The 26,750-nt window shown below is 43.9% G+C and overlaps 1 protein-coding gene across 9 annotated transcripts in view; it reads left to right on the forward strand.

Moving 5' to 3' along the window:
* Window positions 1–26,750, forward strand: part of LOC124120339 (pleckstrin homology-like domain family B member 2) — a 173,514-nt gene that overhangs the window by 124,918 nt on the left and 21,846 nt on the right. For all 9 annotated transcript variants that reach the window (XM_048401978.1, XM_048401982.1, XM_048401981.1 and 6 more), the window contains one exon: window positions 614–800. In XM_048401978.1, coding sequence (XP_048257935.1) covers window positions 614–800 — 187 coding nt within the window. The remainder of the gene's footprint in view (window positions 1–613; window positions 801–26,750) is intronic.

A 26,750-nucleotide genomic window follows, 5' to 3' on the forward strand; every position in this document is an offset into this window, starting at 1 on the left:
CATGTTAAAATTTTGCAGCGTCCATTCTAGTTGTGTTCATGCATATATGTCTGCGAATACAGATACCCCTTGCACAAAAAGTGATTTTCTGAAACATAGGTACATTTCTGCATAAAGTGGGTACCGTATTCGACGTAATAAGCGCCCACGGCGATGTTCGCTAATATATTGGCTAGTGAACAATCTCAATTAGCACCCCTTCCAATTGATCAATTGACTTATTTATTCCTGTATAATACGCACTCGTTTGTAATATGCACCCTTAATTATGGGCAATTAAATTCTGGAAAAATATATATGTTGTATATAAATATTTCAGGCTGCCAGCATAAACCACCAAATTTACTAACTTTTTTCACCAAAATTATATTCCAATAAGAGCCCTTATTTCTAATTTTGAGAGCGCCCTTGGCGCTTATTACGTCAAATATAGTATTTCTGCAAAATATTCCACTTTCGCAGAATACAGCGGGTATTGGAAATTTGAGAACAAGGTTTTAAATGAAATATGTCTGACATTTGCAAAATTTGGATAATTTCCAAAAGTCTGTAACTATATTATTGTCAAATTGCTCTCAGCTTACTTCAGGAACATGTTCTTGTTCTTCTGCAGGGAACATGATAATTGACCAGGAACGTAAGCGTATTGAGGAGCTGAAGCGTCGTGCGGCGGATGAGGGGCGGGCGCAGTGGGAGGAGCGCCGGTTACGAGAAAGTAACTGTAAAAGTTTCAACTCCCTGGAGTCCGAAGACTCCAGCATCGCCAGCAGCTGTGAAACTCCCTCCGAGAAGGAAACAAGGTCAGTGTGCATGGCGGCTTTCAAAACTGTAGGGGTGGGGGGGGGTAGTCTTTGTTGTGATTTAAGCATTCACTCGTCAGTCCGAAAATGCCATAGTTGTGAAACCCCTTCTGTGAACCAGACTTGATCCATGTACATGGCATGTTTCCCCTGTGGGGATTTTGGTCACACGAGAACTGGAGCGACTTGGGCTTGGATGGGTCCAAATTTACTACCCGGGTGCCCAACACCCTATTACCATGGTACCCGCCACCCTATTACCATGGTAACCGCTGTAGGTCTCAAGAGTTGGGCAGAAAGGGTCCATATGGGAATTGTTTTGCCGCAGCCCTAGCAAGACCTATTTAGATACACGTATAAAACGATCTGATCATGCATACACTGAAGTTGATTGACGCTTTATCCGAATGTCAGAACAAATGCTTGCTTGTTCAGAAGGAAATGTGAACATACTGTATTCGACATAATAAGCACCCCGCTCTAATAAGCACCCACGGTGATATTTGCTTATATATTGGCTAGTGAACAATCCCAATCAGCACCCCTTCCGATTGATCAATGTACACAAGACTTATTTATTTGTGTTTAATACACACTTGTGTGTTATATCACCCTTAATTATGGTTAATTAAATTCTTGAAATATATATCTCTCGTATGTAAACTTTTCAGGCTGTAAGCATAAACCAGGAAATTTACGATCTTTCAACTCAAAATAATATTCTAATAAGCGCCCCCTGGGCGCTCATTACGTTGAATACGGTACTTGTAATGTCACCATGGAGTTTTATTGTTGATGTCATCTGGGTAGTCCTGTGGGTACCTGGGTCCTACTCAGGACCCACCCGACCTGAGTACCCGAGTTACCCGTCCCGTCCCGGCCCTAGGAGCAACCCATGCTTGATGTAAAAGGTGACTTAATGGCTCAGGTGGTCCGACTCTGTGATTTTGTTGATGCTGTGTCATCGCACCAAGACAGGGTGGATCGATGCTGAAAATATCCATCCCTAGAACACCTGGCCCATGTTTAGTGATTTACAGACAGCTGTCTTACAGCTGGAGTATTGTGCAGCTGTCTTACAGCTGGAGTATTGTGCAGCTGTCTTACAGCTGGAGTATTGTGCAGCTGTCTTACAGCTGGAGTATTGTGCAGCTGGGGGATGCAGCCATTGCAAAGAAGGAGGTTTTGACATCCGGCCTAATACATGAATTTGAAAATCAAGATACTTTTTCTACATCCCAAGATGTTTCTTGTCGCATTCAAACAAGATTAACATGAAAAGGGAAGTAACTCCAAGCAATCAAAAAAGAATTTGTTCTTATTTGAAGGCAAATTTTCCTAATTTACTTCCCACTAATTCTGTTCGGAAATTACTGTATTATAAAGTATAAAGAAATGGATATAAGGGAAGTAACTCTGATCAGCCAGGGGGCGTCTGCCACACAGGATCTACACCAGTATTTCACTACTTATGTGGGCTTTGTGTCATTGGGGTTCCTGTCATGGCCGGAGCCTCAGGTGTCGCCATTAGAAGCTGTTCAAGGTCAAGGCCCCTTATCAACTAACTCATGGAGGCTGATTTATTTGAAATTTGAAACTTTTACGAAAGATTTTAATTGAAAGCACTCGTCAATTAGATCAATCTATCTTGGTTGATGGTTCATAATATGATCAGTTAATCTGATCTGACACCAAAACAATGTTTCCATGGAAACAAGAAGTATATTTATTATATATATACATCTAGCTTGGCATGTACAATATATTTGTTACTTCTAACCTTCATTGATGTATTCATTGTAATATGACCTATGTGTAATGGAGCGGTATTAACATAAGCGCTTTGCTTGTTTACCAATCCATTTTCACACTTTTGTGAAAATAAATATGTTTAATCCAAGTATCTAAAAAAAAAGTGGATAATTTGTTTAGCCTTTTTCTAATGGATAGAAATAATTTGGTTACTTTTCCAATATTTTCTTCTGCAATGTGCTGGCGGACTGGGTCGTTGAGGTCGTTGAGGGATAGCAGGTAGATACTGAGTGAGTGAGTGAGTGAGTGAGTGAGTGAGATGGGTTTTACGCCGCTTTTAACATTATTCCCGTTATATCACGGCGTGTCAGCTTAATGTGGGAGGAAAGCCCGAAGTGATGCAGGTCTCAGACGTTTACCACTTCGGTGAAACCCACGAGCACGGGTATGGTGCTGACAAACCTAGAAACATAATCGGGCGAACCGGGATTCGAACCCACAATCATAGGTTTCTGGTGTGTTCAGGGGACGCAACTGGGCCACCCGTGCCCCTGGAAGATAGTACCTGTGAAGGGAATGGAGGGGACTTTGTATCAGTGATAAGCTCCATCCTCCCAGCCTTCATCATCAGTATTTGTTCCCACTTGACAGATGAGATCAATCACGATGTCATTGTTTTATTGGAAAATCAATTTCAATTTCCTATTTTGAGCAGAAACTGTAGAAATGCACTGGAGAAGTTTGCTCACAAACAAGTTATAAAATATCAGCTTTTGTATCAAATTTTGATTGATGGAGAATTGATTCTGTTAGCTTTTCTAATTTGTATTATTTTGTCATGGTTGTCGGGTTCGCTGCAGCCTCTGTTTTGTATCAGTTGTTGAATGAGCAGATTGGCTATTTCGAAGAAATTTATGGCATCAAGCCCGATTTGTTCAACTGCCGTTGATTTAATCGTTTGCCTTTTCCCACTGGGGTAATAGTCCTTCTATTGTGTGTGTATTGATTGATTGACTGATTGGTTTGTCAATAATCTAACGTCATTGATCCAAGTAATGATCCAACATATGTCAGGGACACCGCTCTCATTGATTATGCATGATAGGGGCCTGATTCTTTGATACACTGACCCCAAACGAGGCTATTAATCAAACATTTGTTCAAGGATACCATTTGTTACTTCAAGGCTAAATGTGTATTGATTATGCAAACAGAGCTCCCCGATCCACAGAGCTTTCATATGCTACGTAAATCTTTGATGAACTGGAGAGTAGGGCTGGGACAACTCCAAATTTACTACCCGGGTACCCGCACACCTATTACCCGACCCTACCCAGGTACCCGCTGTTGGTGTCAAGAGATAGGTACAAAATGTCCAATTGGTAATAGTTTGACAGTAGCCCTAGCAAAATGTTTTTAGATAGACGTATAAAACGTTGTGGTCACACTGAAGTTGTCTTAAGTTTTAGCTATGTTCAAACATATTTAAGTCAGAAGGAACGTGTTCATAGTCAAGAAGGAATGCGAACATTAGAGACTTAAAATTGTCGTGTAACAATGTAGTTTTATAGTGATTTTTTGTCATGAAACAATACATCACGTCACTAACCACAGGTCCGGGTAGTCCTGTGGGTACCCGGGTCCTACTCAGTACCCACCCGACCTGGGTACCCAAGTTACCCGTCCAAGCCCTACTGGAGAGTAACGATAGGTCGTAATGGTACGAATTGTTTGTGGATTAGGGCCTAGTTTCTTTAATGCTGGCCCAAAATGAGGATATGGATTGTTTCACAATAGTCTGTTTTATTCAGTTTTATACACACTTTTACGTGTAAAAAGGCATAAAAACATTTGATACGCTGTATTTGTGCCACGGCCCAATTAGTACTAATTTAGTTATTTGAATATTTACATATTTTGTATATTAACTGCATTTATTTAAGATCTGAGGTCGAAAAAACAGTTCTTTTTCATTTCCGTGAGTACTTTAGGTTCAAGATGCTTTCAAATTGTGACTCAGAGGGGTCCACTCACGTCAAGTTGTCCTGAGTAGGACCAACAGGAGTGTAGAACCCAACTCATTATAGCTGAAATATTGTCGATCCCAGTGTCGAACATTCACTGCAAGTACTCCAAACTTCTCCATGGCCTCGGGAATAGAGCATTTGCCTTCATGGTCTTGTGGATAGAGCGTCTGCCTTCATGGTCTTGTGGAAAGAGTGTCTGCCTTCATGGTCTTGTAGATAGAGTGTCTGCCTTTGTGGTCTTGTGGATAGAGTGTCTGCCTCCGTGGTGTAGTGGGTAGAGCGTCTGCCTTCATGGTCTTGTGGATAGAGTGTCTGCCTTTGTGGTCTTGTAGATAGAGTGTCTGCCTTTGTGGTGTAGTGGGTAGAGCGTCTGCCTTCATGGTCTTGTGGATAGAGGGTCTGGCTTCGTGGTGTCGTGGGTAAACTGTCTGCCTCCGTGGTGTTGTGGGTAGAGTGTCTGTACTTCAGTGTACTCCAAACTTCTCCATGGCCTCGTGAATAGAGCGTTTGCCTTCATGGTCTTGTGGATAGAGTGTCTGCCTTCATGGTCTTGTAGATAGAGCACTGCCTTCATGGTCTTGTGGATAGAGCGTCTGCCTTCATGGTCTTGTGGATAGAGTGTCTGCCTTCATGGTCTAGCGGATAGAGCGTCTGCCTTCATGGTCTTGTGGATAGAGTGTCTGCCTTCATGGTCTAGCGGAAAGAGCGTCTGCCTTCATGGTCTTGTGGAAAGAGTGTCTGCCTTCATGGTCTAGTGGATAGAGGGTCTGCCTTCATGGTTTAGTGGATAGTAGTCTGCCGTCATGGTCTTGTGGATAGAGCGTCTGCCTTCATGGTCTTGTGGATAGAGCGTTTGCCTTCATGGTCTTGTGAATAGAGTGTCTGCCTTCATGGTCTTGTAGAAAGCGCGTCTGCCTTCATGGTCTTGTGGATAGAGCGTTTGCCTTCATGGTCTTGTAGATAGCGCGTCTGCCTTCATGGTCTTGTAGATAGCGCGTCTGCCTTCATGGTCTTGTGGATAGAGCGTCTGCCTTCATGGTCTTGTGGATAGAGTGTCTGCCTTCATGGTCTTGTGGATAGAGCGTCTGCCTTCATGGTCTAGTGGATAGTAGTCTGCCTTCATGGTCTTGTGGATAGAGCGTCTGCCTTCATGGTCTTGTGGATAGAGCGTTTGCCTTCATGGTCTTGTGGATAGAGTGTCTGCCTTCATGGTCTTGTAGATAGCGCGTCTTCCTTCATGGTCTTGTGGATAGAGCGTTTGCCTTCATGGTCTTGTGGATAGAACCTCTGCCTCCATGGTGTAGTGGGTAGAGCGTCTGCCTCCGTGGTCTTGTGGATAGAGCGTCTGCCTTCATGGTCTTGTGGATAGAGCGTCTGCCTTCATGGTCTTGTGGATAGAGCGTCTGCCTCCATGGTCTTGTGGATAGAGTGTCTGCCTTTGTGGTCTTGTGGATAGAGTGTCTGCCTCCGTGGTGTAGTGGGTAGAGCGTCTGCCTTCATGGTCTTGTGGATAGAGGGTCTGCCTCCATGGTGTAGTGGGTAGAGCGTCTGCCTTCATGGTCTAGCGGATAGAGCGTCTGCCTTCATGGTCTTGTGGATAGAGTGTCTGCCTTCATGGTCTTGTGGATAGAGTGTCTGCCTTCATGGTCTAGCGGATAGAGCGTCTGCCTTCATGGTCTTGTGGATAGAGTGTCTGCCTTTGTGGTCTTGTGGATAGAGGGTCTGCCTCCGTGGTGTAGTGGGTAGAGCGTCTGCCTTCATGGTCTTGTGGATAGAGGGTCTGCCTCTGTGGTGTAGTGGGTAGAGCGTCTGCCTTCATGGTCTTGTGGATAGAGTGTCTGCCTTCATGGTCTAGCGGATAGAGCGTCTGCCTTCATGGTCTTGTGGATAGAGTGTCTGCCTTTGTGGTCTTGTGGATAGAGTGTCTGCCGCCGTGGTGTTGTGGGTAGAGCGTCTGCCTTCATGGTCTTGTGGATAGAGGGTCTGGCTTCGTGGTGTCGTGGGTAAACTGTCTGCCTCCGTGGTGTAGTGGGTAGAGCGTCTGCCTTCATGGTCTTGTGGATAGAGTGTCTGCCGCCGTGGTGTTGTGGGTAGAGCGTCTGCCTTCATGGTCTTGTGGATAGAGGGTCTGCCTCCATGGTGTAGTGGGTAGAGCGTCTGCCTTCATGGTCTAGCGGATAGAGCGTCTGCCTTCATGGTCTTGTGGATAGAGTGTCTGCCTTCATGGTCTTGTGGATAGAGTGTCTGCCTTCATGGTCTAGCGGATAGAGCGTCTGCCTTCATGGTCTTGTGGATAGAGTGTCTGCCTTTGTGGTCTTGTGGATAGAGGGTCTGCCTCCGTGGTGTAGTGGGTAGAGCGTCTGCCTTCATGGTCTTGTGGATAGAGGGTCTGCCTCCATGGTGTAGTGGGTAGAGCGTCTGCCTTCATGGTCTAGCGGATAGAGTGTCTGCCTTCATGGTCTTGTGGATAGAGTGTCTGCCTTCATGGTCTTGTGGATAGAGTGTCTGCCTTCATGGTCTAGCGGATAGAGCGTCTGCCTTCATGGTCTTGTGGATAGAGTGTCTGCCTTTGTGGTCTTGTGGATAGAGGGTCTGCCTCCGTGGTGTAGTGGGTAGAGCGTCTGCCTTCATGGTCTTGTGGATAGAGGGTCTGCCTCCGTGGTGTAGTGGGTAGAGCGTCTGCCTTCATGGTCTTGTGGATAGAGTGTCTGCCTTCATGGTCTAGCGGATAGAGCGTCTGCCTTCATGGTCTTGTGGATAGAGTGTCTGCCTTTGTGGTCTTGTGGATAGAGTGTCTGCCGCCGTGGTGTAGTGGGTAGAGCGTCTGCCTTCATGGTCTTGTGGATAGAGGGTCTGGCTTCGTGGTGTCGTGGGTAGAGTGTCTGCAGCGTTAATCCCCTTTTCACATCACCTGTAAGTACTTCAGAAATTGAAGGTCTGCAGTAGCAGAATCATCCGTCCTACTTTGAGACACACTTGCAAAAAAATGTTCATGACTGCTTTTAGCAAACACATATTTCATCATTCTGAGTTGAAACATTAGTAGACTGTCTGGAAACTGTTTAGCAAATCCGCAAACTGAGCATATGACTAAGTGGGAACCTGAGAAGTGCTGTGGAGGTATAAAACAGCTGTAGACCCATGGCGTGCGTGGGCCGTCTCTGACGATGTCTGTACTCAAGACTACTTGACACAGCCCTATTCCATCTCCGTCTTTCCACCCCTCAGGACTCTCATTTCCCCCTCTCAATCTATGCCAGTCTCAATCTATGCCGGTCTCAATCTATGCCGGTCTCAATTTATGCCCCTCTCAATCTATGCCCCTCTCAATCTATGCCGGTCTCAATCAAGTGGCCCCATCCACTCAATCCAATGGCCACACCCACTCAATTCAATGGCCCCACCCACTCAATCCAATGGCCACACCCACACAATTCAATGGCCCCACCCACTCAATCCAATGGCCACACCCACTCAATCCAATGGCCACACCCACTCAATCCAATGGCCACACCCACTCAATCCAATGGCCCCACCCACTCAATCCAATGGCCCCACCCACTCAATCCAATGACCCCACCCACTCAATCCAATGGCCCCACCCACTGATTCCAATGGCCATTCCCGCACCCACACACCACTCCCACACCCACTCCCACTCCCACTCCCACTCCCACTCCCACACCACACCCACACCCACATCCACCCCCACCCCCACACCCACATCCACATCCACATCCACACCCACACCCACACCCACACCCACATCCACACCCACACCCACACCCACATCCACACCCACACCCACACCCACATCCACACCCACATCCACACCCACACCCACATCCACACCCACACCCACACCCACATCCACATCCACACCCACACCCACACCCACACCCACACCCACATCCACACCCACAATCCAATGGCCACCCAACTATAATATGCTCTCCTACCAATCCTATTCCACAGCACACACCCTCATTCCAGTGACCACACCCTATCAACCAAAGCCTCCCCCCAGCATGAACTCACCCCCCATCCCCCACCCCCCACCCCCCCAACACACACACACACACACACACACACACACACACACACACACACACACACACAGACGCGCATGTTCCGCAAGATTAGCCGTGGGAGTGTCTGTAGTGGCCCTGTGTTGCATGGTGCCGGTGAGGGTCGACTAATCTCCGAGCTGTGAAACAGACATACATATTTAATCCCCTGCCAATTACCAGCTGTACGTCGCCTAACAAGGTTTTGTTTGAGACGCTATCATCGTCAGCTGGAGTCAAGGCTGTGTTCCTATAGATTTATGTATCAGCTCAGTACCCCAGAAGTTGCCACACTCCATCGCCTGTGAAACACTTTCCTACTTTAAAAAGCCAAATAAATAAATAACCACCAGTAAACCAGCTACTCTGACAAATAAATAGAGGATATCTTATGTGTCGAGTCAAAGATCATGTTTCTCTCATTGAATGATGAGGCAAAGGAGGTACTATTCCCCTGCCGCGAAATGAGGGAAACATGATATTTCATGAGATGTGTGGAATATCCTGTTAATGATATATATTTTGTGAAATTGTCTACCGGAAATTTAATTTTTATCATTTCAACTGTAAAACCTTGAGATGTTAATTCTCCCTGCATGACATACACCTTGTAATTGCATCTTGAAAATTAGTTCCGAGTTTGCGAAATTTAAAAAAATATAAATCAAAAGTAATAAAAAATATTTGAGGTCACTAAAATTCTTCATCATACATTTGAATATGATTATTCACAACATCAACTTAAAAAAATATATTCTTGATAGCTACGAGACCGCTGTGGGAAGCGAAGGAATACACGCAGGTCAAGTAACAAAAATGTAATTTTGCGAAACGATCAGTTTCGGTTGACGAGTTAAATGAGAAATTTACAGTTTATGATGAAACATTTTCAGGAGAATAACTAACGGCAAGAAAAGATATTAACTCCATTAATGACTATCTGGTCGACTGGGAGTCGGCATATGGTGTGTGAGGAGGGTATCCATGTTAAACTGCGGTATGGTATGTCAGTGGGCTAGCGGTATTGAACCGGCGTAAGTCCGGACTAGTACATACACACAGGCATGCAAGTGTAATAGTCTTGAATGTCACTTTGAACCACATTTCACCTCACCCCACATTCTGCTTTACTATACACTCATTTTGAAAATTTTTACTTCCTCAAAAAACCCGTGAAGATCCGGGGTAGAATAGGTCTTCAGCAACCCATGCTTACCGTAAAAGGCGACTATGCTTGTCGTAAGAGGCGACTAACGGGATTGGGTGGTCAGGCTCGCTGACTTGGTTGATGCATGTCATCATATCCCAATTGCATGGATCGATGCTCATGATATCAATCACTGGATTGATTGGTCCAGACTCGATTATTTACGGACTGCCGTCATATAGCTGGAATATTGCTGAGTGCAGCGTTACACAACAAACAAACAAACAAACAAACTTCCTCAAAAAAATATTTTGGCTCATAGTTTCAAGTAACAAAATATCAGGTTTTCACCTGGAGCTGCAAAAATATCTGATCTCAATACAAAATCGCGGCCCCTCCCCCTAAAATATCAAATGGTCAGTCCCACTATAGAGCTGTTATTTATTGACGATTTGAATACCCTGCAAAGTTTATTTTGTCTTATGGATGATTTGCAAACCTATTGAGCTCCCTCCCCTAAAGAAGTCGATTTTCCTTTCCATATTAGACTTTTAAACTTCTCCGTCATCAAGGCTCTTTGATAAGTGTTCTGCACCTATTCGCCGTCATGCCAAGAGATATGCCATTAGCTTCTAGCCATTAGCTTATCGCCATTCAACCAAGCTTCCCTCATGATTAAGCCAGTACACGACTCACGTCAGTGCACATGCACATGGAGACACCTGGTCGTGTAAGAAGCGCTCTGTCGTAACTCTAAGTGTTGTGACTGGTTGTCAACTTCCGATTCTTTAAGTGAAATGAATAATTGATTTCAATATATTTTTACATTATTGAATTATAAATGTAGGAGCCATTGTGTGATCTGTGTTTCTGCTGAGTCTGTGTTTCTGCTGGGTCTGTGTTTCTGCTGGGTCTGTGTTTCTGCAGGGTCTGTGTTTCTGCTGGGTCTGTGTTTCTGCAGGGTCTGTGTTTCTGATGGGTCTGTGTTTCTGCTGGGTCTGTGTTTCTGATGGGTCTGTGTTTCTGCTGGGTCTTTGTTTCTGCAGGGTCTGTGTTTCTGCTGGGTCTGTGTTTCTGCTGGGTCTGTGTTTCTGCAGGGTCTGTGTTTCTACTGATTCTGTGTTTCTGCTGATTCTGTGTTTCTACTGATTCTGTGTTTCTGCTGGGTCTGTGTTTCTGCTGGGTCTCTGTTTCTGCTGGGTCTGTGTTTCTGCTGGGTCTGTGTTTCTGCTGGGTCTGTGTTTCTGCTGGGTCTCTGTTTCTGCTGGGTCTGTGTTTCTGCTGGGTCTGTGTTTCGGCTGGGTCTGTGTTTCGGCTGGGTCTGTGTTTCGGCTGGGTCTGTGTTTCGGCTGGGTCTGTGTTCGGGGCATTCAGGAGAAGATGGTGATTAGGCTTATTCTACTATACACGTAATGCTGACACACCTCAAGTTCTTACATGAAACCTGCTTAAAACCTCTTGGGAAATGCCATTTTAGCTGTCAATATCCAACTCAAAGACCATGTTTATTCATAAATCTTTCACACGGCATTATGTTTAGAAAGGAACTGCGTCATTGTGCAGTAAGCTGATAACTCAAGCATGGCAAATGAAGGTTTTCAATGAAAATGTCACAGCCCTTTGAAACGTCTCAATAAAAATAACCCTAAGAATGGCTTTAAAAACACGTGTTCATTATGGCAATATTTTTATTATGAAACATTGATTTGCAATGAATTACTTTTGTTCAGAGACTTGTCACTGTACTGCAAGATTTGTTTTAATAACCTGAGGCATTTATAGTTCAGTGGTTTGTTGAATAGTTTCAGCTTACAGGTCTGTGTTACTGATGCTGAGAAACAGATTACGGAGCTTTGGATAAGCTTTTGGTTTAATCTCATTAAAATCAGATCTTAGTTCTCGCTACTGCTAAACAAAGATCGGAGGACATCCCATTACGGGTCACATCAGACCAAACTTTTGTGAACTTTGACCGACCAATTGAATAACTAACAAGAAGTCAGCAATAGCCAATCAGAAGGCAGCTTAATCGAGCTTTACGGCACAAGTTTCAAACTGGCGACTACGCTTTGAAACATATTTTGACATATGCTCGATTAAAAAATTAAAAACTGAACAAAAGAACATTCTGGAATGGCTAATAGATGGTCTAGATTGTATGTATACAGACATAAAGCCCATAACTTTCGTTCGGAATACCCTGTGTGTTCTTTTTCGAGGAGGGGCGGTCGGGTAGCCTAGTGGTTAAAGCGTTCGCTTGTCACGCCGAAGATCAGGGTTCGATTCCCGACATGGGTACAATGTGTGAAGCCCATTTCTGGTGTCCCCCGCCGTGATATTGCTGGAATATTGCTAAAAGCGACGTAAAACCAAACTCACTCACTCACTCTTTTTCGAGGTTGCACGATAAAAAATCACATTCCAACTGTCACTTTCATGATCTGCTAAGCGATGCTTTGATTGGTCAGATGAAAGGTTGTTCTGACATGACCCGCAATGGGATATCCTCAGATCTTTGTTTAGAGGTAGCGAAATCTAAGATCTGATTTTAATGAGATTAGCTTTTGGTTATTTGGGTATTTCACCCTGGGGTTTGAGTTGGATTGGGTATCCACAATTGCTTGTGGTTTTGACACAGAGGTCCATCCATGGCCCAGCCCAGATTGTGTAGAAGGCGTCATGGAAATTAATCAACACAAAATTCTTTGGAATAGGCGTGTATACAGCCGTATGCCTATCCAGGCCAACTAAAAAGTTCTAGACTAGGCTGTGCTTCCTGGGCTGCGTGTAGAGGGGGCAAGGGCCCTGAGCTGATGTAGAGCCTAACAAGCCTTTGTGAGCATCACCCAAACCCTCTTTGCTGCATTTTTTATTTTAATCTGTAAATGATAATAATAATGATAATAATAATAATAACGCTTTTGAAAGGTCACGCTTGCATCGCAAGTACCAAGTTGTCCAACTCCCCATTGTTCTCTGTGCCTTAGGTTTGGTACCTCCCAATCTGTTGACTGACATTGGAAGAGTACCCGGGTTCGCAACCAGGAATACAGCCCTTCTGACAATGTGGGTAATGCAGAAGGCTGCAGTGTTGGGGAGACTTCACATTCTCCGAAAAGTTCTGGGTGGGTTTGACTAGGCACCGCTTCCTGGGAAAAGTCCCGCTGACTGGGCTGCGTGTAGAGGGGGCAAGGGCCCTGAGCTGATGATGAGCCTAACCAGCCTGACTGTGCCAGGATCACCCATACCCTCTTTGCTGCATTTCTTATTTTAATCTGTACATAATGACAATAATAGGTCAGGCCTACACACACTTAGGGATGCAGATTAGGGACAAACTCCAGAATACCCATATCAAGGGAAAACTTTGGGCAGAGTACAAATGTAGACTTAATAAAATCTGGAGTTCAGAGGTAAATGCTCACATTTTATTTTAAATCTGTACATTATAATATTTGTGATAACATTGTCACTAGGGATGGGACGAGTCCACATTAACTACCCAGGTACCCAACCCCCTATTGAGTACTTAGTCCTTCTGAGTACCCACCTGACCCGAGTACCCACCTGGCCCGAGTACCCACCTGGCCCGAGTACCCACCTGGCCCGAGTACCCACCTGACCCGAGTACCCGAGTTACACGTCCCAGCCTTACACTCAAAGGCCCTGCATTATGCAGTATGCTGATTAGTCAAGCATAGCAAGTGACTGTACTCAATGAAATGAATGTCCCAGCTATTTCTATATGAAAAAAATAAGTTACTGCACTTTTTTTGTATTCCTTGTCAGAAAATAAAAAACAAATCACAAATTGCTATCCCTGTTATTTCCGTCTGTCGATTATAAATGTATTTCCATCTGTAACTGTATATCAGTCTGTTGTTTGTGACTGTTTATCCAGTCTTTATCAACACTTCCTGTTTACCTGTGATATTTACCTCTCTACATGTCCATGTGTGAGATCTACCTCTCTACCTGGTGAGATCTACATGTCCATGTGTGAGATCTACCTCTCTACCTGGTGAGATCTACATGTCCATGTGTGAGATCTACCTATCTACCTGGTGAGATCTACATGTCCATGTGTGAGATCTACCTATCTACCTGGTGAGATCTACATGTCCATGTGTGAGATCAACCTCTCTACCTGGTGAGATCTACATGTCCATGTGTGAGATCTACCTATCTACCTGGTGAGATCTACATGTCCATGTGAGAGATCTACCTCTCTACCTGGTGAGATCTACATGTCCATGTGTGAGATCTACCTATCTACCTGGTGAGATCTACATGTCCATGTGTGAGATCAACCTCTCTACCTGGTGAGATCTACATGTCCATGTGTGAGATCTACCTATCTACCTGGTGAGATCTACATGTCCATGTGTGAGATCTACCTATCTACCTGGTGAGATCTACATGTCCATGTGAGAGATCTACCTCTCTACCTGGTGAGATCTACATGTCCATGTGTGAGATCTACCTATCTACCTGGTGAGATCTACATGTCCATGTGTGAGATCAACCTCTCTACCTGGTGAGATCTACATGTCCATGTGTGAGATCTACCTATCTACCTGGTGAGATCTACATGTCCATGTGTGAGATCTACCTATCTACCTGGTGAGATCTACATGTCCATGTGAGAGATTTACCTCTCTACCTGGTGAGATGTACATGTCCATGTGAGAGATCTACCTATCTACCTGGTGAGATCTACATGTCCATGTGTGAGATCTACCTATCTACCTGGTGAGATCTACATGTCCATATGTGAGATCTACCTATCTACCTGGTGAGATCTACATGTCCATGTGTGAGATTTACCTCTCTACCTGGTGAGATCTACATGTCCATGTGTGAGATTTACCTCTCTACCTGGTGAGATCTACATGTCCATGTGTGAGATTTACCTCTCTACCTAGTGAGATTTACCTCTCTACCTGGTGAGATCTACATGTCCATGTGAGAGATTTACCTCTCTACCTAGTGAGATTTACCTCTCTACCTGGTGAGATCTACATGTCCATGTGAGAGATTTACCTCTCTACCTGGTGAGATCTACATGTCCATGTGTGAGATTTACCTCTCTACCTAGTGAGATTTACCTCTCTACCTGGTGAGATCTACATGTCCATGTGAGAGATTTACCTCTCTACCTGGTGAGATCTACATGTCCATGTGTGAGATTTACCTCTCTACCTAGTGAGATTTACCTCTCTACCTGGTGAGATCTACATGTCCATGTGAGAGATTTACCTCTCTACCTGGTGAGATCTACATGTCCATGTGTGAGATTTACCTCTCTACCTGGTGAGATCTACATGTCCATGTGTGAGATTTACCTCTCTACCTAGTGAGATTTACCTCTCTACCTGGTGAGATCTACATGTCCATGTGAGAGATTTACCTCTCTACCTAGTGAGATTTACCTCTCTACCTGGTGAGATCTACATGTCCATGTGAGAGATTTACCTCTCTACCTAGTGAGATTTACCTCTCTACCTGGTGAGATCTACATGTCCATGTGAGAGATTTACCTCTCTACCTAGTGAGATTTACCTCTCTACCTAGTGAGATTTACCTCTCTACCTGGTGAGATCTACATGTCCATGTGAGAGATTTACCTCTCTACCTAGTGAGATTTACCTCTCTACCTGGTGAGATCTACATGTCCATGTGAGAGATTTACCTCTCTACCTAGTGAGATTTACCTCTCTACCTAGTGAGATTTACCTCTCTACCTGGTGAGATCTACATGTCCATGTGAGAGATTTACCTCTCTACCTAGTGAGATTTACCTCTCTACCTAGTGAGATCAACCTCTCTACCTGGTAAGATCTACATGTCCATGTGTGAGATCTACCTCTCTACCTAGTGAGATCTACATGTCCATGTGAGAGATTTACCTCTCTACCTGGTGAGATCTACATGTCCATGTGAGAGATTTACCTCTCTACCTGGTGAGATCTACATGTCCATGTGTGAGATCTACCTCTCTACCTGGTAAGATCTACATGTCCATGTGTGAGATCTACATCTCTACCTAGTGAGATCTACATGTCCATGTGAGAGATCTACCTCTCTACCTGGTGAGATCTACATGTCCATGTGAGAGATCTACCTCTCTACCTGGTGAGATCTACATGTCCATGTGTGAGATCTACCTCTCTACCTGGTGAGATCTACATGTCCATGTGTGAGATCAACCTCTCTACCTGGTGAGATCTACATGTCCATGTGTGAGATTTACCTCTCTACCTGGTGAGATCTATATGTCCATGTGTGAGATCAACCTCTCTACCTGGTGAGATCTATATGTCCATGTGTGAGATCAACCTCTCTACCTGGTGAGATCTACATGTCCATGTGTGAGATCTACCTCTCTACCTGGTGAGATCTACATGTCCATGTGTGAGATTTACCTCTCTACCTGGTGAGATCTACATGTCCATGTGAGAGATTTACCTCTCTACCTAGTGAGATCTACCTCTCTACCTGGTGAGATCTACATGTCCATGTGTGAGATCAACCTCTCTACCTGGTGAGATCTACATGTCCATGTGTGAGATCTACATGTCCATGTGTGAGATCTACATGTCCATGTGAGAGATCTACCTCTCTACCTGGTGAGATCTACATGTCCATGTGAGAGATCTACCTCTCTACCTGGTGAGATCTACATGTCCATGTGTGAGATCTACCTCTCTACCTGGTGAGATCTACATGTCCATGTGTGAGATCAACCTCTCTACCTGGTGAGATCTACATGTCCATGTGTGAGATTTACCTCTCTACCTGGTGAGATCTATATGTCCATGTGTGAGATCAACCTCTCTACCTGGTGAGATCTATATGTCCATGTGTGAGATCAACCTCTCTACCTGGTGAGATCTACATGTCCATGTGTGAGATCAACCTCTCTACCTGGTGAGATCTACATGTCCATGTGTGAGATCTACCTCTCTACCTGGTGAGATCTACATGTCCATGTGAGAGATTTACCTCTCTACCTGGTGAGATCTACATGTCCATGTGAGAGATTTACCTCTCTACCTAGTGAGATCTACCTCTCTACCTGGTGAGATCTACATGTCCATGTGTGAGATCAACCTCTCTACCTGGTGAGATCTACATGTCCATGTGTGAGATCTACATGTCCATGTGTGAGATCTACATGTCCATGTGAGAGATCTACCTCTCTACCTGGTGAGATCTACATGTCCATGTGTGAGATCTACCTCTCTACCTGGTGAGATGTACATGTCCATGTGAGAGATTTACCTCTCTACCTGGTGAGATCTACATGTCCATGTGAGAGATCTACCTCTCTACCTGGTGAGATCTACATGTCCATGTGTGAGATCTACCTCTCTACCTGGTGAGATCTACATGTCCATGTGAGAGATCCACCTCTCTACCTGGTGAGATCTACATGTCCATGTGAGAGATCTACATGTCCATGTGTGAGATCTACCTCTCTACCTGTCTACCTATGAGATGTTCCAATCAGAAATCACATCAATATAGACTGTCTGTGACTCGTGTCACACATTGTTTGACGATCACCCCAAAGGTGGCTTTGACCCATTTTGTTTAGTCAAGCTGGCAGGTAACTCAAGTGTTCTCAACAGCAAAAATCCTCACCTGAGGATTGTCTGAATGTGAGTTCCCCGTGACGGTAGTTAAAATATGCAGTTTTAAGTTGTTTTTGAGTTTAGTTATTCATGGTATTTGCTGCGGCAACTGTTGACCACTCCTTAGAAGTGCTCACGCCATGAAGACAGACTGTTCTGCACTCACAGGGCTTAATGTGACACTGACTTTGTCAAACTTGTGTTCGGTGTCAAGCCGTACTTGATGTGTAGCATATGACTGAGACAGGTTTGTATTAACTCCTTATTTTATTCAACCAGGGGAGAAATATGTGTGACATGGAGCTATATTTCAAACTGTATGTCCTGGTTTGTAATGTTATTTATGCAGGTGTCAGACAGGGTTCTGTCTTCTTCCTCTGATTATTATTATTTCTACACCTGTCTGTGAAGAAAAATGTATTTAGTTGTAAGTTTCTTTCTTTAAGGGTTAGGTTACAAATTAACAATGTAATATCCTTTTCAGATACCGTATATCGCTGTGTATAAGGCAAGTGTTTTGTAAAACTAGAATGAGGGGGTTAAGAAGGTACATATTTATCGCCCTTAGATCTTGATGTGTTGTGGGCTGGAGAAAATTTACAAAGGCGTCAGACAGGGTGCTCACCTTCACTTAGGATTATTTTCTGTATTTTAAGAAAAATATTTATGGTTGTTGCTGCTTTAGTTGGAAAGTTAAGATGACAAATGTAAGTCTTATTAAACATTTTATTAACTGAACTTGAGGTCAGATATTATAGGACAACTGAATATCATTCATGCTGTAGCGGATAGGGTGATGTCTTATAGCCATAATATATAAATAGGATTGTTGTACAAAAGGTACAGGTCGATTTGAGTTAGGGGCGGTCGGGTAGCCTAGTGGTTAAAGCACTGGATCGTCATGCCGAAGACCCGGGTTCGATTCCCGACATGGGTACAATGTGTGAAGCCCATTTCTGGTGTCCCCCGCCGTGATATTGCTGGAATATTGCTAAAAGAAGCGTAAAACCATACTCACTCACTCACTCATTTGAGTTAAGAATATTATTCCTTCAAATGTGATCTTAATTCATGAAGGTGCTTGGAAGCACTCTCTTTATTCTCATTGTTGACCACGTAGGGAATCAAACTCGGCTGTTTGTTCAGACGTGGGGAGGACGTTTGGGGGACATGAATGAGGTTCGGGGGTGTGAATGTAGGTTTGGGGTTGTGAATGTAGGTTTCTTAGGTTTGGGGGTGTGAATATAGGTTCTGGGCTTGAATGTAGGTTCGGGGGCGTGAATGTAGGTTCGGGGGTGGAATGTAGGTTCTGGGCGTGAATGTTGGTTCGGGGGCATGAATGTAGGTTCGGGGGTGGAATGTAGGTTCTGGGCGTGAATGTAGGTTCTGGGCGTGAATGTAGGTTCTGGGGTAGTGAATGTAGCTTGGGGGTAGTGAATGTAGGTTTGGGGCGTGAATGTAAGTTCGGGGGCGTGAATGTAGGTTTGGGGGCGTGAATGTAGGTTCTGGGCGTGAATGTAGGTTAGGGGGCGTGAATAGAAGTTCTGGGCGTGAATGTAGGTTTGGGGGCGTGAATAGAAGTTCGGGGGCGTGAATGTAGGTTTGGGGGCGTGAATGTAGGTTCTGGGCGTGAATGTAGGTTCGGGGGGGTGAATGTAGGTTTGGGGGTGTGAATGTAGTTTCTTGGCGTGAATGTAGGTTAAGGGGCGTGAATGTAGGTTTGGGGGCGTGAATGTAGGTTTGGGGGTGTGAATGTAGTTTCTGGGCGTGAATGTAGGTTAAGGGGCGTGAATGTAGGTTTGGGGCGTGAATGTCAGTTCGGAAGTGAATTTAGGTTCAGGGGCGTGAATGACCGTTAGGGCATGAATGTAGTTTCAGGGGCGTGAATGTCAGTTCGGGCGTGAATGTCGGTTCGGGGGCACGGATGTAAGTGAAGGGAGTGATGGGGGTGGGGAATGTAGGCTCTGCTAAAGACCACTTAACACCCTTACGAGATCAAGCTTGTTACTGTGTGCATATCTCACTTGTCGATCTCAAATCAATTCTATCGGTACCCGTCAATTTTGTTCGTCAGTCAATACCGGTGTGAAAGGAAACTACTGTCCTATCAATTAAAGATCAATGCACCACAAGAGGCAAACATTGATCAATCGTTTAGACGTTAATTGCAAAATATTGTCCCATATTCAGAACGTGTTCTTTGATCTCAGCAACTGAGTGTTGATTAACTTCAGCTTAGCCATCAGACATTGTCCTGGTCACGCCACGGCTGATTATGGCTGCTGTATCTGAGGAAGTGACACCAAGATGGAGATTCTTCGTGATAAGTTTGTTTTATTATATTCTTCAACTTAGATGCTGAGAGGTGCGATCACTCCCTGTATTTTCATAGCTGTGTCATTGGGTGATTTGACACTGAATTGTCGTTTGGTAATTTTCATAGCTGTATCATTGGGTGATTTGACACTGGATTATCGTGTGGTAATTTTCATAGCTGTGTCATTGGGTGATTTGACACTGGAATATGGTGTATTAATTTTCATAGCTGTATCATTGGGTGATTTGACACTGGATTATGGTGTAGTAATTTTCATACTGTGTCATTGGGTGATTTGACACTTGATTATGGTGTAGTAATTTTCATAGCTGTGTCATTGGGTGATTTGACACTGGATTATGGTGTAGTAATTTTCATACTGTGTCATTGGGTGATTTGACACTTGATTATGGTGTAGTAATTTTCATAGCTGTGTCATTGGGTGATTTGACACTTGATTATGGTGTAGTAATTTTCATAGCTGTGTCATTGGGTGATTTACAACTGGATTAACGTGTGGTAATTTTCATAGTGGAATCGTTGGGTGATTTGACACCGTATTATTGTGTATGATGTATCGTGTTTAACAGGGGATGACTAAATAGTAACAGCGGGATCATTAAGAGAAGCCTGTGGTGTAGTGGATAGAGTGTCCGTTTGGTTCGATTCCAAGGCAGCGTCACACCAAAAAGACGGTAAAAGATGGTACTTGTTATTACCCTGCCTGGTGCTCGGTATTAAGGAGGTAAAACAGTGGTCGGCTCGGAGTCAGTATACTGTGTCTGAGTGGGGTATCCATGTTAAACTGCGGCATGGTGTCTCAGTGGGCTAGCAGTATACGGGGATAGAACAAGGACTGGTCAGCTCGGAGTCAGTATACTGTGTCTGAGTGGGGTATCCATGTTAAACTGTGACATGGTGTCTCAGTGGGCTAGCAGTATACGGGGATAGAACAAGGACTGGTCAGCTCGGAGTCAGTATACTGTGTCTGAGTGGGGTATCCATGTTAAACTGCGGCATGGTGTCTCAGTGGACTAGCACTAAAAGTCTGTCATAAGTCCGAACTAGTACAAGCAGAGACACCCACATGCACTCACATGCATACATGACGTTATATGAGCAATAAACTTGAACATGGTTACATTAAATCTCCATTTCACCTGGATCGAAGCTCATGATGTCAATCACTGGATTGTCTGGACTCGATTATGTACAGACCGCCATCATATGGCTGAAATATTGCTGAGTGCGGCGTTAAACAACAAACAAACAAACACGTGCATACATCAAGTAATACAAGCAATAACCTTGGACATGGTGACATTAAATCCCCATTTCACCTCACCTCACTTCATGATATTAATGATCAACTAACGGGAACGGGTGGGCAGGCTTGCTGACTTGGTTGATGCATGTCATTGATCCCGATTGCGTGGATCGATGCTGATGATATTAATCACTGGATTGTCTGGTCCAGACTTGATTATTTACAGACCACCATCATATAGCTGGAATACTGCTGAGTGCGGCGTTAAACAACAAACCAACCAACCAAATGATTAAAGTGTTCTGACCTTGACATCTCTTTAAATTGACACTTATTGCCAGCGCCTGCAGAATGCATTTATCAGAGGGACCTGTGAGGTCACACAGCCCATCCTGGTCCTGACGCCCCGGGCCTCCTGAGGCTCACATTTACGGGATTATTGTTTTTCCGTTGTATACATAATACAGCCGGAAGCCTCGGTGCTGTAACACAGGGCTGGACGGGGTGAACGCACTCACTGTCAGATGAAATAAGCCGTCTGGTGTTTGTGGGTTTTATAGCCATACCCTTGGAAGATGTGACAGTGTGTGTTTGTAGTGCATCTAACTACGGTTATAACGAACTCAAAGGGTTCAATTTAGTTTGTTATAACCGTAGTTCGTTATAACCGTAGTTCATTATAACCGTAGTTCGTTATAAGCATATTTACAGCATATATACAGCAAATGGACAGGACAGTTTATTATATCCGTCAGTTGGTTAAAAGCGTGTTTGTTATAAACATTGTTTACTGTACCGTATTCGACGTAATAAGCGCCCCACTCTAATAAGCGCCCACGACGATATTTGCTAATATATTGGCTAGTGAACAATCCCAATTAGCACCCCTTCCTATTGATCAATGTACACACGACTTATTTATTCGTGTATAATACGCACTCGTCTGTTATATGTCTCTTAATTATGGCCAATTAAATCCTAGAAAAATATATCTGTCGTATATAAACATTTCAGGCTGTCAGCATAAACCACGAAATTTACGGTCTTTCAACTCTGTTTTTTCTTCAGCAAAATAATATTCTAATTAGAGCCCCCTATTTCTAATTTTGAGAGCGCCCTGGGCGCTTGTTACGTCGACTACGGTATTAGTAATGTGGCACACATAGTTTCTGGTCCACACTGACACAGGCTGACGTCTTCCAGCTGGATGTTGCTGAGTGATATTGAATAACACTAAAACCTGGGAGATTGTGGATTGGTTGGTAGTTCCAATGAGCCTGTTGATAATGTGGAATGGGTGGAGCAGGGTATCATGGCTAGAGAGAGTGAGACCACCTTGTTCTAAAATGGGGACCACCTCCGTGGTAGAGCAGGATATCGGGGGTCATAGCTAGAGATAGTGAGACCACCTTGTTCTAAAATGGGGACCACCTCCGTGGTGTAGTTGATAAATTATCTTGAGAGCGGAGGGCAGGGGTTCGTTCATAAAAAGACATAAAAAGATGGTTCTTGTTATTACCCTGCCTGGTGCTTGGCATTCAGGGGACAAAACAAAGACTGTTCGGCTATGAATGGGGTATCCTTGTTAAGCTGTGGCATGGTACAATGTGTGAAGCATGCTGATAGCGTTCCATCCTGCAATAGAGCTAAAACGTCATAAAATTCAACTCACTCACCGACTATGACCTCGTATTCGAATTGCATGGATCGATGCTCATGATGTCAGTCATGTTTATATGATCCAGACTAGATTGTTAACAGACCGCCGTCTTATAGCTGGAATATTGCTGAGTGCAGCGTTAAACAACAAACAAATAAACATGTTGGCCCACACGCCCTGAAAATAACACAAATATTAATCAGTTGCTGAATATATGCTACTGAAAATTGTGTATGTTGTGTCAAATATTTTGGGTGATATTTTTCTGCTTGGTTTTTTTTTTCGAGCCGAGGTACATTCCTTGATATAGATTGAGTCTAGTTGAGTATCAAGTTTGACATTTATATATTTTAATTATCTGGGAAGACTTTTATGAGTTGCTGCTGGCTGGCGACTGTGATGAGGATGAACTGGGTCCAACAAAGACGATGTTTATACCCCGTTGTGTCATGTGACTCTCGAAATGGCGTGATCATGGTCATGATCATGAAACTATTTTTATTTCCAAGATGCGATTATTTTTGTGTTGAGAGACATTATTCTAAATGTCTTGGTACTGGAGTTGATGCGGAGTCGGATGTGGAGTCAGACAGCCTTGAGAACTAAAAAGGTACTATTGATTACATGTTTGTTTAGGGGCTTAAATATGGTGCTGATGTATATCACATGGTGTGGACAGTCATGGCTGGGAAAGCATCAGACTGCATTATGCGAGTGGTGTCCGTTCTCCTTTCTTGAAGGGTGTATATGATTACATGTAATGAAATAAACTTATTTAATTCTAAGGTTCTAGGGGCCCGTTCCACAAAGCGATCTTAGTTGAAGTATGGAGTTACGATCATCTTAGTGCCATGATTGTCGTAAGCCTGTGTTTGTGTTGAAGTATGGAGTTGTGATCATCTTAGTGCCATGATTGTCGTAAGCCTGTGTTTGTGTTGAAGTATGGAGTTATGACCATCTTAGTGCCATGATTGTGGTAAGCCTGTGTTGAAGTATGTGAGTTACGATCATCTTAGTGCCATGATTGTGGTAAGCCTGTGTTGAAGTATGGAGTTACGATCATCTTAGTGCCATGATTGTCATAAGCCTGTGTTGAAGTATGGAGTTATGATCATCTTAGTGCCATGATTGTCGTAAGCCTGTGTTGAAGTATGGAGTTGTGATCATCTTAGTGCCATGATTGTTGTAAGCCTGTATTGAAGTATGGAGTTACAATCATCTTAGTGCCATGATTGTCGTAAGCCTGTGTTGAAGTATGGAGTTATGATCATCTTAGTGCCATGATTGTGGTAAGCCTGTGTTGAAGTATGGAGTTACGATCATCTTAGTGCCATGATTGTGGTAAGCCTGTGTTGAAGTATGGAGTTACGATCATCTTAGTGCCATGATTGTCGTAAGCCTGTGTTGAAGTATGGAGTTACGATCATCTTAGTGCCATGATTGTGGTAAGCCTGTGTTGAAGTATGGGAGTTACGATCATCTTAGTGCCATGATTGTGGTAAGCCTGTGTTGAAGTATGGGAGTTACGATCATCTTAGTGCCATGATTGTCGTAAGCCTGTGTTGAAGTATGGGAGTTACGATCATCTTAGTGCCATGATTGTGGTAAGCCTGTGTTGAAGTATGGGAGTTACGATCATCTTAGTGCCATGATTGTGGTAAGCCTGTGTTGAAGTATGGGAGTTACGATCATCTTAGTGCCATGATTGTGGTAAGCCTGTGTTGACGTATGGGAGTTACGATCATCTTAGTGCCATGATTGTCGTAAGCCTGTGTTGAAGTATGGGAGTTACGATCATCTTAGTGCCATGATTGTCGTAAGCCTGTGTTGAAGTATGGGAGTTACGATCATCTTAGTGCCATGATTGTGGTAAGCCTGTGTTGAAGTATGGGAGTTACGATCATCTTAGTGCCATGATTGTGGTAAGCCTGTGTTGAAGTATGGGAGTTACGATCATCTTAGTGCCATGATTGTCGTAAGCCTGTGTTGAAGTATGGGAGTTACGATCATCTTAGTGCCATGATTGTGGTAAGCCTGTGTTGAAGTATGGGAGTTACGATCATCTTAGTGCCATGATTGTGGTAAGCCTGTGTTGACGTATGGGAGTTACGATCATCTTAGTGCCATGATTGTGGTAAGCCTGTGTTGAAGTATGGGAGTTACGATCATCTTAGTGCCATGATTGTGGTAAGCCTGTGTTGAAGTATGGGAGTTACGATCATCTTAGTGCCATGATTGTGGTAAGCCTGTGTTGACGTATGGGAGTTACGATCATCTTAGCGCTAAGATCGCTTTGTGGAACGGGGCCCTGTTGTGTTCCAGAAAATGAAATGCTTTGTCCTGACCAGTTTAGGCTGATTTTGAATATCTCAATTTTTATGACAGAAATGTTTAAGATGGTATTGATGATGATCCTACTGGATACCTATTCATTTTCTCGGTACCATAACTGAAACTGAAACTCGCTGCATCGCCTTCATCTCTCCATTGTCTTGTCACTTTTACAATTTTGATTATAAATGTTCCCAGACAATGGGTACAATGTGTGAAGCCCATTCCTGGTATCCCCAGCCGTGATATTGCTGGAATATTGCTGAACATGGTGTAAAACCATACTCACTAACTCACTCATCATGCCCAATTGCATAGATCAATGCTGAGGATGTCAATCACTGGAGCGTCTGGTCCATACTTGATTATTTACAGACTGCGTCATATTGCTAAGTGCGGCATTAAACAACAAACAAACAAACAAACTAGAAGCCAGGTAACTGATGCAGCCTCCCCACGATGTCAGAGACTGGATCAATAGTTGTGATTTGTGCCATCATATACATTACTACTGTTGTGTGCAGACAATAAGATGTTCAAATTGAATGTCTGCAAGCTGTCAGTCGTCATTTGGACCAGCCTATTTCTAGTCATGCACTTGAACAGTGCGTGTCGTACATGCAGTGGCTGCACACTTGGATGGGGATGTACAGGGGATCGACTTGTAACTAGGAATAATACGTCTTTGTCAGTTTTTAATTAAAGTTGATGTTTTTCGTTTGCGTTTATTCCGAAATCAATATAGCCAACTGATGTAATGTCATTGTTGATTCAGAAAGTAATTTGTTTGCAATGCAGTTTACCGTGGTTCATAGAGACGCAGGTTGATATAAGAGTTGAATATGGGGAGAGTTTTATCCACCCACGTGGTGGTACATTGTGAGAATATTGTTGGCAAGATAGGATTGTATGGCTTTGGGAAGGAACATAGAAGAGTGTTATCCGTCCACGTGGTGCTACATTGTGAGAATATTGTTGGCAAGATAGGATTGTATGGCTTTGGGAAGGAACATAGAAGAGTGTTATCCGTCCACGTGGTGGTACATTGTGAGAATATTGTTGGCAAGATAGGATTGTATGGCTTTGGGAAGGAACATAGAAGAGTGTTATCCGTCCACGTGGTGGTACATTGTGAGAATATTGTTGGCAAGATAGGATTGTATGGCTTTGGGAGGGAAGGGAGAAGAGTGTTATCCGTCCACGTGGTGGTACATTGTGAGAATATTGTTGGCAAGATAGGATTGTATGGCTTTGGGAAGGAACATAGAAGAGTGTTATCCGTCCACGTGGTGGTACATTGTGAGAATATTGTTGGCAAGATAGGATTGTATGGCTTTGGGAGGGAAGGGAGAAGAGTGTTATCCGTCCACGTGGTGGTACATTGTGAGAATATTGTTGGCAAGATAGGATTGTATGGCTTTGGGAAGGAACATAGAAGAGTGTTATCCGTCCACGTGGTGGTACATTGTGAGAATATTGTTGGCAAGATAGGATTGTATGGCTTTGGGAGGGAAGGGAGAAGAGTGTTATCCGTCCACGTGGTGGTACATTGTGAGAATATTGTTGGCAAGATAGGATTGTATGGCTTTGGGGGGGAACATAGAAGAGTGTTATCCGTCCACGTGGTGGTACATTGTGAGAATATTGTTGGCAAGATAGGATTGTATGGCTTTGGGAGGGAACATAGAAGAGTGTTATCCGTCCACGTGGTGGTACATTGTGAGAATATTGTTGGCAAGATAGGA

Source organism: Haliotis rufescens, unplaced genomic scaffold (assembly GCF_023055435.1).
Source record: "Haliotis rufescens isolate VD_foot unplaced genomic scaffold, xgHalRufe1.0.p SCAF_24, whole genome shotgun sequence".
Classification (NCBI taxonomy): Eukaryota; Metazoa; Mollusca; class Gastropoda; order Lepetellida; family Haliotidae; genus Haliotis; species Haliotis rufescens.